This window comes from Cheilinus undulatus, linkage group 24 (assembly GCF_018320785.1).
Source record: "Cheilinus undulatus linkage group 24, ASM1832078v1, whole genome shotgun sequence".
In the NCBI taxonomy this organism is placed as follows: Eukaryota; Metazoa; Chordata; class Actinopteri; order Labriformes; family Labridae; genus Cheilinus; species Cheilinus undulatus.
The window spans coordinates 3,321,007-3,336,900 of NC_054888.1; the positions used below are offsets into that span (position 1 = coordinate 3,321,007).

The 15,894-nt window shown below is 43.8% G+C and overlaps 1 protein-coding gene across 6 annotated transcripts in view; it reads right to left on the reverse strand.

Annotated features, from left to right (window-relative positions):
- Positions 1–270: 270 nt before the first annotated feature.
- Positions 271–15,894, reverse strand: part of raph1b (Ras association (RalGDS/AF-6) and pleckstrin homology domains 1b) — a 91,107-nt gene continuing 75,483 nt past the window's right edge. For all 6 annotated transcript variants that reach the window (XM_041781773.1, XM_041781775.1, XM_041781774.1 and 3 more), the window contains 10 exons: positions 15,008–15,085; positions 12,061–12,220; positions 9,742–9,863; positions 9,376–9,441; positions 9,151–9,294; positions 6,418–6,528; positions 5,864–5,962; positions 5,641–5,761; positions 5,142–5,278; positions 271–3,942 (listed from right to left, as the gene is read on the reverse strand). In XM_041781773.1, the coding sequence (XP_041637707.1) occupies positions 1,441–3,942; positions 5,142–5,278; positions 5,641–5,761; positions 5,864–5,962; positions 6,418–6,528; positions 9,151–9,294; positions 9,376–9,441; positions 9,742–9,863; positions 12,061–12,220; positions 15,008–15,085 (3,540 nt within the window). In that variant the 3' untranslated portion in view covers positions 271–1,440. The remainder of the gene's footprint in view (positions 3,943–5,141; positions 5,279–5,640; positions 5,762–5,863; positions 5,963–6,417; positions 6,529–9,150; positions 9,295–9,375; positions 9,442–9,741; positions 9,864–12,060; positions 12,221–15,007; positions 15,086–15,894) is intronic.

The window sequence follows — 15,894 nt, forward strand, 5'->3', positions numbered from 1 at the left end:
CAGTTTTAGTCATCACAGATCTATTTTTGTCAGCTTTAGTCTAGTTTTTGTCATGGAAAAAGACTGTCGACAAACATTTTTAGTCATAGTTTTAGTTGACGAAATTAACTGCCAAAAAAACAAGATGAAAAGGTTGAAATCTTGAGAAAACAACTAAAATTGACTTATTACAAGAAAGTTAAGTAAATAAATTTCCATCAATATGAGTATAGTGCAAAGGAGTATAAGGGCCACTCTTAAGGATTAAAAAAAATACCAAGTAAGCATGTAAACATGATCAATAAAGAGCTGTATTTATCTTGTTTTCATCAGTAGGATATGTTGCAGGGAAGATACAGATGGTTCTATTCAAAGTTAAAGCCCAGTATGTCATCTCTGTGGAGAAACTCCCCTCATTTGAGAGCTTTTACTCTGAATTTCCCCGGCTCAGTTATACAGTGAATAAAGACACTCTCAGGGAAATTAATTGAGGTAAAACACACCCAGTCTGAAACAAGCACAGCACCAACTTCCAGAAATTTGATGTAGAATTACAAAAGAGTCCAGTTTTATCAAGACTTACACAATAAATCGACTTTTACTGAGCGTCAGTGCTGTGAGTACTGTAACCTTTGGAGCCCTCTGCTGGACAAACAACACCACTCATATCACCCAAGCATGTTATGTGTTGTTTTAGCACGTCTGTAACGTCTGATTTCGGCCTACTAAGGTATCAGTCAGGCTCTAGTTCTACTTTTACACTGCCTTCATGTCTGTAGTCATTAATGCTTCTAAATGTGCCTTCCCATATACATTCCATTGTGCCTGAATCTTTTGATCCTCTCTTGACTTTGTTGACCAGCTTTTTAAAAATACAAACTCATAAAAAAATCCTTCCATTTATCAATCATTAAATAATTTCATATAAAAGCAAACCTAACCAATCTGCGCTTTATGACCTCCTAACTTCACCATGCATGCACTCAATGCATGTATTTCAGTCCTGGTGTCTTTCTCTCTCATGCACACACATCAGAACAGCTTCATGGTTCAACAGCCTGTCCTTACATGCAGTACCGAAGCAGAAAGCTCCTCGGCTGTGTATTCAATCCAGTACGTGGCACAAATTTATGGCAGAGAAGCGGATACATGGTTCGGCTCAGACCTGGATCCAGTAATATTTTTGTTATTAGTGTTTAGTTACATCTGCTTGGTGCACCAGATGGAAGGGGATTACCATACAGAGAAAATTAGGACTTCTTTACTCAAACTCTCCTGTGTTAATCTTAATTTTCTCATGATGCTAAATCCCACTGATCAAGCACATCAAGCTTTCAAAAGAATGCACTATAAAGCAAAAACTAACTGATCACGGTCCAGTTCAGGTTGAAGTATATACACAGTCATTTTATGAATATTCACTCCCATATATTCTTCAATTGTCTTTATCTGTCTCCAAACTCAACACTCTCCGGTAAGTTTCGTGCCGTCCCCCCGTTTGGGCGGTGCAGGTGGGGGTCCTCGTCTTAGCGTTGCATAGCCTGAGATGTTTCCCGACATGTAGCCGCCGTTCCCTCCATTGCTTTGCTTCCCTTGGTCCAGGAGCAGCTCTGGCGGCGGGGGAGGCAGCGCCATGTCGTCCATAGTTCCTGCAGGTTCCAACTTGCCCGTGATACTGGCTGAGTTTTGGGAACCTTGGCGACCCACTGATTTCCGTTTCAGTGTCCGGTTGAGATCCTCCAGGAAGTTAGGCTGGCCCGAGCCGCCCTTTGGGGATGTGGGTGGGGGTGAAAGTGGAGGGGGATCTGGTGTGGTGTTGCTACGCCGCACTAATGTTGGCGGAGCAGTCTTTTTCAGTGAGCTCTTCCCCCATGTTGAGTTGCTTACAAGGGATACAGGTGGCGGAGGAGGGGGAGCTTGGGGCTGGGGGTTGACGACTGCAACCCTTGGTGGTCCACCACTATGTGCATCAGAACCAGGAGGGGGAGGAGGCGGGAAAAGCTCTGAAGCAGGAGGTGGAGGTGGGAAGTAGGCGCACTCTGGTGGCGGAGAAGGGAAGTCGCCACTGATTTGCTTTACTTGGCTGACTTTGGCCTGGAGTGCTGGGGGAAGGTTGGAAAGGTTTAGTTTGCCTGGTTTGGGTGGAGCTGGGGGTCCATTTGAGGGGTCTTTAGACGGGGAACCAGAAGAGTAGGAGGCAGAGGATGTGGTGCTGCTTTTGGGGGCGAATTTGCTCAATAAGTTCCTTCGATTCTCCTCGTAGGAAGTTGAAGCGTTATCCTTGATGCTGGAGTTCCTCTGTGGGGTAGGCGGAGGTTTCTTGCCTCCAAAACCAGAGGATCCAGAAGGTGACCTCCTCATAGGGGAGCCCAGATTTCCAGGAGGGAGGGGAGGAGGTGGAGGAGTTGGGCCAGTGACTGGGGGTGGTGGTGGTGGTGGAGGAGGAGGAGGTGGGGCAGGGAAGCCAGCATTGTTGTCCAGAGGAGGGGGAGGGAACTCTGGAGACTGAAGCTGCTGGCCTCCACCAGGCTGCCATCTAGGTTTGGTCTTGACTGCAGGCGGGGATAAAGGGGCTTTGGGGCTTTCTGTGTGACTGGCCGATTGAGATGGTGCTCCTGGAAACTGACTTGCGAGTTGCTTTACTAAAGACATCGTTGGTGGGGCTCCTGTTGAAATGGAAGATGGCTTGGACAAACTGTGCTGCTTCGGTAGAGTCGGAGGTGGATTATTGGAGGTATGCCCTGCCTGCAGGCTGAACTGCTTCTTTAGAGGAGCTGCTGGAGGAGGTGGTGGAGGCGGGGGTGGGCATGGGCCACCTAGGACAGTGGGAGGTGGAGCAGGAGGGAACGGGGTGACAGGAGAGATAGGTTTGGGTGCAGAATGCGGGATGAAGCCTGGGTTGAAGGTCTTTGGAGGTGCAGGAGGAGGAGGTGGGAACTGGGCTGGCACTGGGAACTGCTGGGGAGGAGGAGGAGGTGGTGGCGGAGGTGGTGGTGGAGGAGGTGGTGGAGGTGGAGCTGGTGCAGGAGGCGGAGATTCCTCAATGCCTCCGTTTGGAGAGAGGAGCTCCCGTGGTGGGCTGGGAAAACGCTCCTTTAGTGCCTGCTTCAGCCCGTTGTGGTAAACTGGGTGGCTCATGGGAGCCATGACCTCAGGAGGTGGAGGAGGAGGTGGAGGAGGGGGAGGAAATGCTACTCCATTCATTTGGGAGGCAGGTGGAGGTGCTGGGGGTGGAGGAATGAAGGAGGGCGGGGCAGCAGGGCTTGGAGGACCCAGTTTTAAGACAGCCATTGCTGATCCTGGAGTCGGCATGGATGGTGGTGGTGGAGGAGGCGGTGGAGGCGGAGGTGGGACATTAGTCCTTGCGGCAATGTGGTTGACATTGGGTTTGACGGGTGCTTGCGCAGGGGGTGGAGTCGGGGATGGGGGCAGAACTTGTTGACCTAGAGCATGGATGTGACTGGGCAGCTTGTGGTTGGCGTTGTTGGAGGATTTCTGATTCTGCAGGCGGTTGATGGTGCTGAATTTGTACATGGTTGGAGCTGGTGAGTGGTGGGAGACCATCTGAACCGGTGGTGGGGGAGGAGGGGGAGGTGGCGGGGGAGGAGGAGGAGGAGGTGGAGCCATTTCTTGTTGCTGGGGTTCTGGGGGAATGTGGTTGTAGCTGTTAAAGTTTTGTTGGGGAGATTGTGGAGCTTGTGGCGGACGTTGAAGTGTCTGTGGGGGAGGAGGCTGCAGGATCTGTGGTGGAGGTGGCTGCGGGATCTGCTGAGGTGACTGAGGCTGAGGGGGCGGGGTCTGGTGCTGTATGGGTGGTTGTTGAGGTGGCGGTGGGTGATGGTGTTGGGGCTGAGGTGGAGGCTGAGGCTGGGGAGGGGGCGTCACAGCGGGATGATCGACTGAATGCTGGCTGTGATGGCGGTGACTGTGTGAGCTTGCCCTGGACGCCTCCATCCTCATGTGCTGAAAAAGAAAAGACAGCGACAGTTCAGTGATGTTTTCTGTTACAAATGAGCAACACTGACCGTGTCCTAACAGCATGTGACGTGAGCATAAGCATCTGCTACAAAATCTGCTCAATAGATTTTCCTATTCAAGTTTCCTCACAGCCTATGAGTAACGCAGCGCAACGTTTCTACTCTATCATCCCATTTTAAGATACTTGCTGCCCAATTTTAAAATTTTCACCTGTTTTTATTGTTTCATCCCATTTTTAACCTTGCCACCCCATTTTTACCTTCTCACCTTGTTTTTACTCTGCAGGCCCGTTTTGACCTTGATGGTGTTTTTTTTGCCTTGTCATCCCATTCTTAATATGTTGCCTAGTTTTTGCCGTTTTCTACGGTCTACATGTGGACAGGGAAAACGCAACTTTCTGAAAACGCACATGTGCATTATGGTTGCGGTCGATTGCCATGCACGAGTTGGGCTCCCTCCGAGGAAGGATGGGTCTCTAGCATGTGTGTGTTTTGGTTCTTTGCAAAAAATCCTACCGCCAACTCGCCAGTTTTCCTGTCTCCTTTGCATGGAGATTGTTTTCAAAATGTTTAAAGAGGGCCCTAACCGTGCTGGTCCCTTTATTACCTTGTCTTGCCATTTCTGCTTTGTTGCCATCTTTACCTTGCAGCCTTGTTTTTACCCTTTCACCCTGTATTTATTATGTCGCCCCGGGTTTACCTTGTCACCCTGATTTACTTCGTTGCGATGTTTTTACCTTGTCGCCAAGTTTCAACGTGCCTACTCTGTTTTTACCTTGTTGCCTGTTTTATACCTTCTCACCCCATCTCTATTTCCTCTCTGTCTCTCATGTCAACATGGACAAAAAACAAAAAAAGACAGAGATATGGCACTAGGAATGTCTGACAAATAATGATTTTCTTTTATATTTTCCCCCTTGAAAGCTTGTTGGCTTATAATCAAAGAGGAAAAGCGGTGCATAAGTAATATCCAAATCCAAATTGTGATTTGTCAGTTGTGCTCTGACAAAGCTGCATTCTTCTCTTTCTCAGAATAAAGGCGCTGCATGTTATATTTTTCACAAGAGGAACACTGGCGTTTACAGAGCAGGGAGTTACATTTTAGACGGATGCAGTGTGGAGTCTGAGCATGCACACTGCCTAATATCTCTCACGGTGTAAGAAGTTGTAAAGAGAAAGTCCTACCTTAGTGTTCTCCTCAATCTGGGTCCCTCTTTTCCAGGCCTCAGAGAAAATGGAGCTGACCACACTCTGGGAGCGACCATGAGACGATCCAGTGTCCACGCCGCTGTCTGAGTGTCCGGAATGATTGGACTGAGACTCTGGAAGCACAAAGAGAACAAAGAGGCAGGAAGGTATATCAGTGATGCAGCCACATTATAAAGAACTATACACCTGCTCCAGAAGTCCGGAGCATTTCTGCCCTATTCTTGTGGACCTAAACTGGTTTTATTTTAAGATTTGCTTGCCATTTTAAGAGCCTTATAAAGACCGGCGCCATCTTCTATTTCTGATATTTTAAGCCTTTAGGCCCCTGATTGGAGTTTGAAATTCTTTGGCAGGAACTTTATGATCAGTCCTGAATCTAGACTTATGAATAACGGTGACTGAGCCTTAAGATGTCCTCAATCAGCTGCTCTTTTAGGCTACTTATGTTCCAATGCTAATTAGACAGTGAACTAACCAGGTATGCTGGCAGAGCTGGAGCCTGATCGGATACTGGAGGTGGACAGGGAGGACCAATCGTAGGCTGCTTCTGTCCTCTTCATGGCCTCCTGGTAGTTCATGTACAGCTGCTTCCCATACTAAAACACACATACAGAAGGATTAACCACATATTCACCAAACAGACACATTCTCTGTTTATGTCCCTTTCTTTCAGAGCAGAAATTCTGTTTCAGACTCACCTTTGCGATGCGAATCCCATTCACCCACTGGTGCAGCGTCCTGACATCGTCACAGCAAAGATACTTGATGTACTGAGACTTCTTCTGGATCTGTGGATGCTGCAGAAAGACGTTTTACCGTTTAGAAATGCTTCCACTAGAAATGACACAAACTCCATTATAAAAGCATTAGGTATGCTTGAATGGGCTGCATGCCTCCTACATTAAATACAAAGAGCAATAACACTTTATGTGCTGGTTAAATGGTAATCTAATTCAATTAAACAACTTTAATTGACTTGTTTGGAGGCCATTTGCAGAGTGCTTTCAACAGAATGGAACTGAAGGCTAATGGCAGCAAATGCAGCGAGATGTTTGTCTGAAGCTTGAGTAGAGAAGCTTTAATAAGTCTCTGTAGGTCAATTAGAATAATATCACATGTCAATGTGTGTGATATGCAATATAAACATGATGCATCTGTTGCTATGAGCAAATTTCTTTCAACATTTGCAGACTATTCCAGATTCTATCACAAAGAAATTGAAATTTCTCAACAAGAAAATTACTTTTTTTACCTTGAGGGCTAAGCAGTAGTCAGTAGGAGCCTTGTATTTGCTGCGGTAGTCCTGACCATAGTACACGTTAACATGGTCCAACTGCAGGAAACACACCAGATCCCTAGAGGCCTGCAGAGGAGACAGAAGAAGATGCAACCATAACTTCTCTACAATTGCATCTAAAAATTCAGACTGACTTTATTTAGAAAACTTGCAAAGGAAAAAGTCTGATTTACATATTAATGGACTACAAGTATTCTTGGACTCAAACTGTTTCTGCTCTTGAGTGATGCTGCTCTAAGTTGGCTTTAAATAATTATGCTAAGAGGATTCAGCAACCACTGTAGTGGATGTTTGTGCATGTTTGTAAGAGTAGTAACAGAGATTTTAATTTAATGCAAAATGCTTTATTCAATAGCTAAGATCAAGCTAACAGTATAGCAGGGTTTCATGTTTTTCCTAGTTAAAGTAGCAGTTTTACAATACATTAGCCTAATGCACCAGCTGTGTTCTAGCTTAAGTTGTAGTGCCAAGTCTACATTAAATGCTACACTGAAACTAATCAGGTTGTAACTTAAGTTGTACCATTGTTGGGTTATGTTATGGCTAGCTCTTCAGTGTAACTGTTACTGAAGAAACTAATGGTTGAAGTTATGGTCTGTTATTCCTAAAAAAACCTTGATGATACAGACCAAAAATCATACCTCGATATTTAGAGCCTGAGCACCAACTTCAGTCGGCAGAGACTCTATTGTATCAGTATTTTTCTGTCAAAAGTTTGGAGGCTTTAACACACTCACATACTCACCAAACTTTACAGAAAATTGTCCAACAGTGAACATTTTTGTATTTTGGTGGAATCGTGAAGGTGCATCAAGCAGGGGCCCCACAGGGGCTCCTAAACTGAGATAGGGTCTGGGTAAGAACTGCGTGCATAAAAATCAGTACACATATGTATCATGACTAGACGAAGAAAAGAGTCTATTGGGGGCCATCCTCTGAAATGTACAGGAAGCGCACTAAAAACAGCTAAAGGTCAAATTGATCTTTTTTTTGGCGATTCACAAGTTTCAGATTTTACCAAACTAGTAGAAGGGATTTCATCAGATTGATTTAAGATTTTTTTTGCTCATACTAGACAACCCAGAGATCTAAAGTTGTACAAACTGTGACTTTTCACCACAAGGTGGAGCTGTGACCAGAGCCCAAACTTCAACTATTTTTTTGCCAATTTTTTGCAGTGAAAATACACCACTAATGCCTTATAACTTTTAACTTTTCAATGCTTCTGTGAATCATCACCAAACTTCACAGGGACGATCACACATTGATCCTGAATTCATTCATACAGCACTATCATTATTTTGTCACAGCGCCCCCTTCTGGCAATTGAACATTTCCGCCTCTGACTTTGAAATTTTCTCATTTAATATCCAGCCCTCAAACACTATTCAGCCTGGGCTTGAGATTTTTGGTCTATCGTCAAACCTACAAAAAAGCCTCTTGGAGCCATGCCCAAATCCAAACAGGAAGTCCACAAGCCTCATCTCTATTTCAAAATAAGGCATTTTTGATGGTGCTAAATGACTTAAGCCTATTACTTTAGCATACAATGATCTTTGATCTACTGCTCTTTCTTGAAAGACAATGATATCATACTGAACACACCCACATGAAAACATCTCATCATAGCGCCTCCTACTGGCAACAGGAAGTGACACACTCGACTCATTCCTCTTATTGCGCTTAACCTGTTTAGCTCTGGTTTTGAAAGAAAAGCTTCAATAGTTGGCCAAAACACAGATATGTTTCACTGGAAGATCACTGGTGATGGCAAGCATTTCAAAAGCTCCAATTAGACAGGAAGTATGTGTAACTCTCATGCCAAAAATCTGATTGCCTTCAAATTTCACATGTAGGATCAAGGCCCACCCCTCTACACACTCAAAGGTTAATTTCATCATTGTGATATAGCACCCCCCCCACTGCAACAGGAAGTGACATGATTGGGCCATATCTTTACTGGTGATCAATTCATTATCTCGCCATTTCACAGGAAGTCACCATAACTCTTATATGAAACTTCTGATTTGCATCAAATCTCACATGTATGACTAGGGTCTGCCCCGCTGGATATTTAAATATGTGTTACATGTTTTTGCTAATGCGCCACCTACTGCAAGGAAGCAGACGTATCTCTAACATACAATATCCTGTTTTTTTCTTATTTACATGAACAGTCTTAGGAGGATCGACATGCTTTCTGCGTTCTGCAGCAGCACACTGCATGGATTGCCAAAACCAATTATTCCTACATATTCCCAAAAGAGTCAAAGGAAAAGGAAGGTAATTGAAAGGTAAGCTCCTGCTGGATGGATGAAATGATCTCAGCTTATGTTAAACTAAAACAGAGGTAAAAACAAAGCCCTCCAGCTGATGCAACACCCTTCAATTACACTATGTATTAATGATGCTTTATAAATTAACTTGACCTGTCTTGCCTAGTCATTCGAACCACAAAATGTTGAAAAAAATATCTAAATAAGCTATGGTTTAATAATACCTGCTTCCCCCTTTATAAGGAGGTAAAAAGTGATCCACAGTATCAGCCTTTGAAGTGAAGCAACTAAAAATGCTGATGTAGCGTCGCTGCTGGCTGTGCAGAAAGTTTGGAGGATCTTTGTGATAAAAATACAGAACATGTGTGCAACTAATGAAAAACTTCTTGCACCTTAATTTCGTCTCACTGACCTTGGCTTTGCCTTTAGGGACGTAGTAGATCCCTGAAGCTCTGAGAAGGAAGTAACGCTTCTTCCACGACTTCTTGCCGTCCTCTTTCAGCCACAGGATGCCTTCAATCTCCGGCACTGAGACTGTGCCACCGCAGAAACACTCCTAGGAAACACACAGATCAATATTAGAGTAATTCTGACCTATTAAATGAAAGAAAAAACAATTATTAGTGTGTAATCTCACCTCTAACAATGCCTCTTTATTCCTGTCAGCCATCTCAGACGTCTCTTTCCGCCCTAGCAAATAGTTCTGGAGAAGATTGAGAGGATTAGTGGAGTGAATGGAGGACAGAGAGGAGGGAGGGGAAGTCAGCAACTCACCTCGTCTTATGTGAAATAAATTATTCACCTTTTACTCGCTTTAGAGCTTTGACCTACTTCCAGCTCTCCTACACAAACCGACTCACTGTTCACTCTGAGCCGTGCATGCATAAACAATGTGTTTATGTGTACAGTGTATGCTTTCAGCCTTTTACACACCGAATACAGAGCAGATATGTGAGAAAATGATCGTCCTCGACCTTGTGAGTAAGAGGTAATGTGGAGTCACCTGAGGGTTCTTGAAGAGGGCGTATTTCTCGATGCGTTCGATGAACATCAGCTTGTTGTGGCTGTCTCGGGTCCAGTTTATGAGGTTCTCCACCAAGTTCTCATGATCCTCGAAAATACGCTCTGAAGAGAAAGGGATGAAAGAGAAGAGGGAGTAATGAAGATAAGATGCAAGATGTGCAAGGTTTTTTTGCTGATCAGCAAACGTGCACTTAATTTTCACCTCCAAGGCAGTGTTACTGAAACCAGCTCAACCAAAGAGCCAAATTGTTGAAAAATACCTTTGCAAGAGCCACAATCTAAGTGGGGAAAAGTGGAAAAAATGGCTTGAAGTAGCAATAAAAATAAGTTAAAGATGAAAAAAATGGCCAAAGAGCAGCAAAAATGGATGAAAAGGGGCAAAAATGAGGAGAAGAAGTCAGAAAGTAGCAAAAAAGGGTGATAAGCTACAAGAAATGAGTTAGCACTCAAGGACCTCAAGTTAGTTGGTTCAAAATTGGCAAAAACAAGGCAAAGAAAATGAGTAAAAAATAGCAAACAAGTGTTATTTAATGACAAAAGGTAGCTTAAATGGGCAACATATGGTGAAAAGGGAAACAATGGGATAAAAGTGGCAAAAAGATGTGGCAAAATGGGCAAAAAAAATAGGAAACAGTAGTTTTTAATGGCAAAAGGTAGCTTAAATGGGCGAAAAGTGGCAAAAAATGGTGAAAAAGGCAAAAAATGGGGAAAAAATGGCAAAAAAAGCAAAAATGGGGAAAAAAATGGCAAAAAGCAAAAAGGGGGGAAAAGGAAAAACGAGCTTCTAAATGGCAAAAGGTAGCTCAAATGGGTGAAAGGTGGCAAAAAAAATTGTGAAAAGGGCTAAAATGGGCAAAAGTAGGAAAAAAGTGGTATTTAATGGCAAAAGGTAGCTTAAATGGGCAAAATATGGTGAAAAGGGCAAAAATGGAATAAAAGTGACTAAAAGAAGTGGCAAAAATGGGATAAAAATAGGAAACTAGTCGCATTTAATGACAATAGGCAGCTTAAATGGATGAAAAGTGGCAAAAAAATGGTGAAATGGGGCAAAAAGAAGTGGCAAAAATGGGGAAAAAAGGAAACAAGGGGTATTTATTGGCAAAAGGTAGCTTCAATTGGCAAAAAGTGGCAAAAAAATGGTGGAAAAGGGCAAAGATTTAAAAAAAGGGGGCAAAAAATTGTGAAAAAGTGGCAAAAAGACGTGGCAAAAATGGGCAAAAAGAGATGAAGTGCATTTGGACTTGAGAAAGATCCCTCCTGTTTAATAAAGACAGCTTCTGGGATGAAAAATTGATATAAACTGGCAAAAAGGGTTAACTGAGACATAAAAGTAGGCAGAAATTGGCAGAAAAGGGTTAAACCGGCAAAAATGAGCTATCAAAGATTGAAACGTGGTTTAAAATGGGCAAAAATCAGCATAGATGTGGTTAAAAAAATGGAAATAATGGCATTAATGGATTAACAAAGGAAACTTTGATGTGAAGTGGCAAGAATTGGTTTAGAAATGGGAAAAAAAGGCAGAAAATGTGATGGAAAGGGTTTAAAAAGGACAAAATGGGTTTTTTGTGGCAAAAATGTGTTAAAATTGGCAAACCTGAGGGGAAAAATGATAAAATGGCTTAAATTTTTGAAAAATTGGTGTACGGTGACAACAGTGTGATTTGAAAATATTCTTAGTTTTTTTTCAGGGCATCTGACGACCCTCTCTTAGTGTCTCGTGACCCCCATGGGGTCCCAACCCCAACATTGAGAACCACTGGTCTACACACAGCAGAACCTGAAGGCCCACATCAGCCCAGTGATGAATGTGGAATTGAATTAACATTGACGTCTTGGGGACAGGACAATCACCCTCAGCACACAGCCAAATTAACAGGAGTGGCTTAGGAACAACTTTTAACACTCAGCCCAAGCCCTGACTCGAACCCTACCCAACATCTCTGGAGGGACTGGACTGAGCTTGAGATGATTTTTCTTCTGCTGTAAATCCAGAATGGTCCAGATTACGTTCATCTCTACGTGAATGCAGGCTAGAACAGGATGGCTGCACACTTATAAATGTAATGTTTCAACTCCAAACATTCCCATGCTGCCGACGGTGAAAATCATCAGGAAATAAAGACTAAAAGCCAGTACTGTGCAGCTGAATTAAGGCCATTTTCTGCTCACTCCCTGTCAACAGTTTGTGCTCTCTGCTGCTATGCTAACTGTGATGTCACGTTCAAGTCTGTTTACATGTATGACTTTAAAAACTACTGCTACAGTTTGATCAGTCATTCCTTGACTGTCCTCGTCTTACCCATCTGCAGCTCGTTGATGGTTTCCACCAGAGACCAGTCAGGGCTGTATCCACAGTGGGATTTATCCAGCAGGCTGTCCAGCACCTGCCTGACTGTCTGACGCTCGTCCACCATCATCGTCTTGGAGCTCTCGTCTGACATGTGGACCCGGATCACCAGCTGGAGAGAGGAAGGCGAGGAAAGATTAGGAGATTTATCTCACATTTATTTCAGGAGTGGAAAACCTTGGAGGCTATACTGAATATATTTAATCTATTTATTATTCAACCTTGAATACAGTGTTGATCACTAGTGTTAGTTCAACTCTGTAAAGCATCAACTGATTTAAGCTCCGCCCAGTGGGATGTGTGGGAAGAGTTTCCCATCATGCCCTTGGGCAGAGTGTTTAGATCAAGCGGCAACCTCCAGTCCTGAAAAATGAAGCCAATGCGGAAGTGCAAAAAATTGCAATACCGCGAGTGTCCACTTGAGGCTGGTTGCAGGAATACCGGAAGTCTCATCTGGACACCTGTTAGACAGCCAGGTTTTACACTAGAAATAAACTGGTTTACAGCCTGGTTCAAAAACCAAACGTGTCTCATTAGCTAGTGTCTTATTGTGCTCACTGTATGGGAGGGTGAATTGTTCTGTACCACAGTGGTTTAGATTATATTTAAGAAAAACCTCACTGTACTGATTGGCGTGTCTCATTTGATTGACAGATAGCTCAACAGGCAGAAGCTACCTATCTGTCCTGTCAGCTGACAGGAAGTCGAGCTCAGTGGGCAGGCCGTTAGGTTGATTCAAAGTGTTAGGAATAAGCATGATAGCTAGAGTCCCTCTTCCTTTCCTTTCTTTTTTCTTTGTGAATTATTTTGGACTGGTTTTCATGTGGGAAATAAACATTGGGTTAAGCTGTGTTGGAATGTCCGACAGTCACGAATGCACCATGACAGCAGTGCGTGCAAAGCTGCAACTGTGTCACCTTTAAATGACGTCACAAGACTCAGGTGGAGGCCAACGCTGCCACTGAGACAAGAAGACGCCAACTCGGACTCTACAACAACCAAAACCCCACGGACTTGAATGAAACCTGTCATTGTTTTTGAATTATAACTCAACCAAAATACAACTGAACTGAAAGAACGCTTGGGCTCGCTGAACCACACAACGCTTCAGCAGCGAACTAGGCCGGAGGCCCTGACGACCACGGCGTGCAGGTGAGCTAACCCAGACTGCTTCTCCATACTGAAAACCAGTCCTGTTCTCTTTCCTTTCTTTAATACACTAGATGTTAGTGCTGTAGTCTGACATCATTCACTTACCCGGGTTTAGCCCGTAACAAAAGTTTGGTTGAGACTGCGATTTCAATATGGAATATGGGGTTTGTCCAATTCTTTCTACAGTCTATGGTTTAGGTGTGTTTTTAGTGTTTCCATGTTGTCTGTTCAGTGATCCCTGCTGGAGTTCTTTTGCTCATGATTCTGGAGAATTGAAGCCGTTTTTGTTGCACAAGACCCATTTGCTACATAAGTGAAGTTGTCTGATGAGTTAGAGTTCCTGCCTGTGTATTTAGGTGCTCCTAAAGGACGTATGGGCCAAAGTCTTCAGCAGTATGCATTTGTTGTCAAATATTTAACACGTTCAAAAATGTAGATTAACTATAGACAGTGTGGACCAATACAGACACTTTGTTTTACTTTAAAGGTGATTTTTTTTGTCAGCTGACCCATATGCTCTTAGAGTATCACTTCTGAAATAAGGACTACTTCATGATTTTTGTTTTTTAGCAGGAAAGAAGCTTGACCAAAAAAGTCTATATACACATATGATAAAGAAATGTAACTTCCAGTTTCCACAGTCCTTCTTAAATCAGGCCACAGCTTCCATTCAGCTTTCTTTAAAAGAAGCAGAAATCTGATTATGTGTGGGGGGGGGGGGGGGGGCTTGTTCCAATTACTACAAAACTATTTATGGGGTCAGTCTGGTCACAAACAGTAAACACTCAAATCCAGTAATCTGGCCAAAGTTGACTCCACAGGCAGCAAAAAGTCCCCCGTAAATCAGCCAGATTAAAATAATCTGGAGACAAACATACACGTGCCAAATCCTTGGAAATCTTGTCCTGTGTGAAATCTAGTAAAGTCCTCAATTCCTTGACCTCCCGTCTGCCCGTCTTCCTCTGCGACGGTGACGTCCAATAAGTTTACAGATGCTGCTGATTGATTGGAGATTTTGACCAATGAGAAAGAGGGGCGAAGAAGCGGCGTCTGACCTATATTTGTGATTACATGAACCTAAACCCCCAAATCTTCATGAAAACGATAAAAATAAAGGCACGTTTTCAAACCTTCACTTGAAATGCAATGAGCCAGTGCTGAAACTAAGAATCCAAAATGTGGTGAAACGTCCCCGCTGTGCAGACAGCTGACCAATTATTTAGTACGTGACAGCCGAGGTTTTGAACGTGCTGGCCGTACCAGCTCTCTTTATCTTGTCATATTGTGTTAACTTGGCAGTGTGGAGTCCAAATACACTACTGGCTCTTTACTATTCATGGCATTAAAGGACACCATTCTATCGCTCTCATTCACAGAGACAGCTCATTCAGTGGCGGTAAAAATGGCCTGCCTGTGGAGTCCCTTACCCACTTCCCAAAGGAGGCATGCACACGCTTTGAATGGAACCGATTGCACTGGTTGCTACGAAAATCAGCTCTTGTTTTAACAAATGGGGCATGTGTGGAGTGAATCTGCATTGTGTTGCAGCGTGGAGCCTCTTTCTGGTTTCTAGCTCCCTCCCTGCAACATAATCAAACACCGCAATGACCTATTTTCTCTGCGCTTCAACGTGAATGAAGTTCACAAAGAAAATCCAGCGTGTGGCGAACACGACGAGACAGCTATTATTTACACGAGTCGGGATTGTGTGGGTTTTTAAAAATCAGGAGGTGCGAGTGTGTCCTACCTTTTTGACCTGGGCCTCCTTGATTTTTTCCAAAGCGACTCGGATCTTCTCCGCTTTCAGTTTGGCAGCTTGCTCCTCCTGGAAGGACACACAAGACATTTAGGATTCACACCGAAAAATGCCCACAGAACGAAGCAGTGTCTGACTTCATAGCCTTGCCTCATCCTCTCCCTGCATGTCTTTCATTATTCTCTGGCAGGAATGAGACATCATGCTCTTCATTAAATAGTAAGCAGCCTTGGAAACCGTTTAAACCCACAAGCCTGGGGCGTGATGGCGCGTGCTGTCAAGTGCAAATCCAAATATTTCATCCACATTTTGATGCTTTCTTACCTGCCCCCTCCAGCAAGACGCCATCACCTCCATGCTGCAGGTCGCGTTTACTTCCAGGTGTGCAAGTAGTAACTGTTGTGCAAGTGTTCGATCAAAAATGCAGCTTTTGTGACATCAGTCGCTCAAATATGGCGTCTATGTTTCCATACTGGATTCATATGGAGCTGCAGCCTTTGATCTCGCTGTATAGGAGACAATAGTAGGAGATCCCTGAAGGGCGAGAGGCTGCGGATGATGCTCTCAGATCTTCTGTGAGGTTTGTATTCGGATTTCAAGAGCAAAAATGGGAAAAATGTCCAGATTCATCCATGGTTTTTGAATTAAAAGAAGACAAAAATAAATTTTTTGAAAATATAGAGCAGAAAAAATGCCTCAAAATGATCCTGGAAGTTATTCCAATTCAGCCTTGCATCCTTGTCTTCCAGATCAGGAGGACTTGGTGAGTGACACGCAGACATGTGCGCCTCATATGAGCACAACTTGACTTAAAAAGCCAAGAGAGACAGCCAGGAGGACGATGCCCCTCCCCCCCTTTCTGCTTCCTCTCTCTCCCT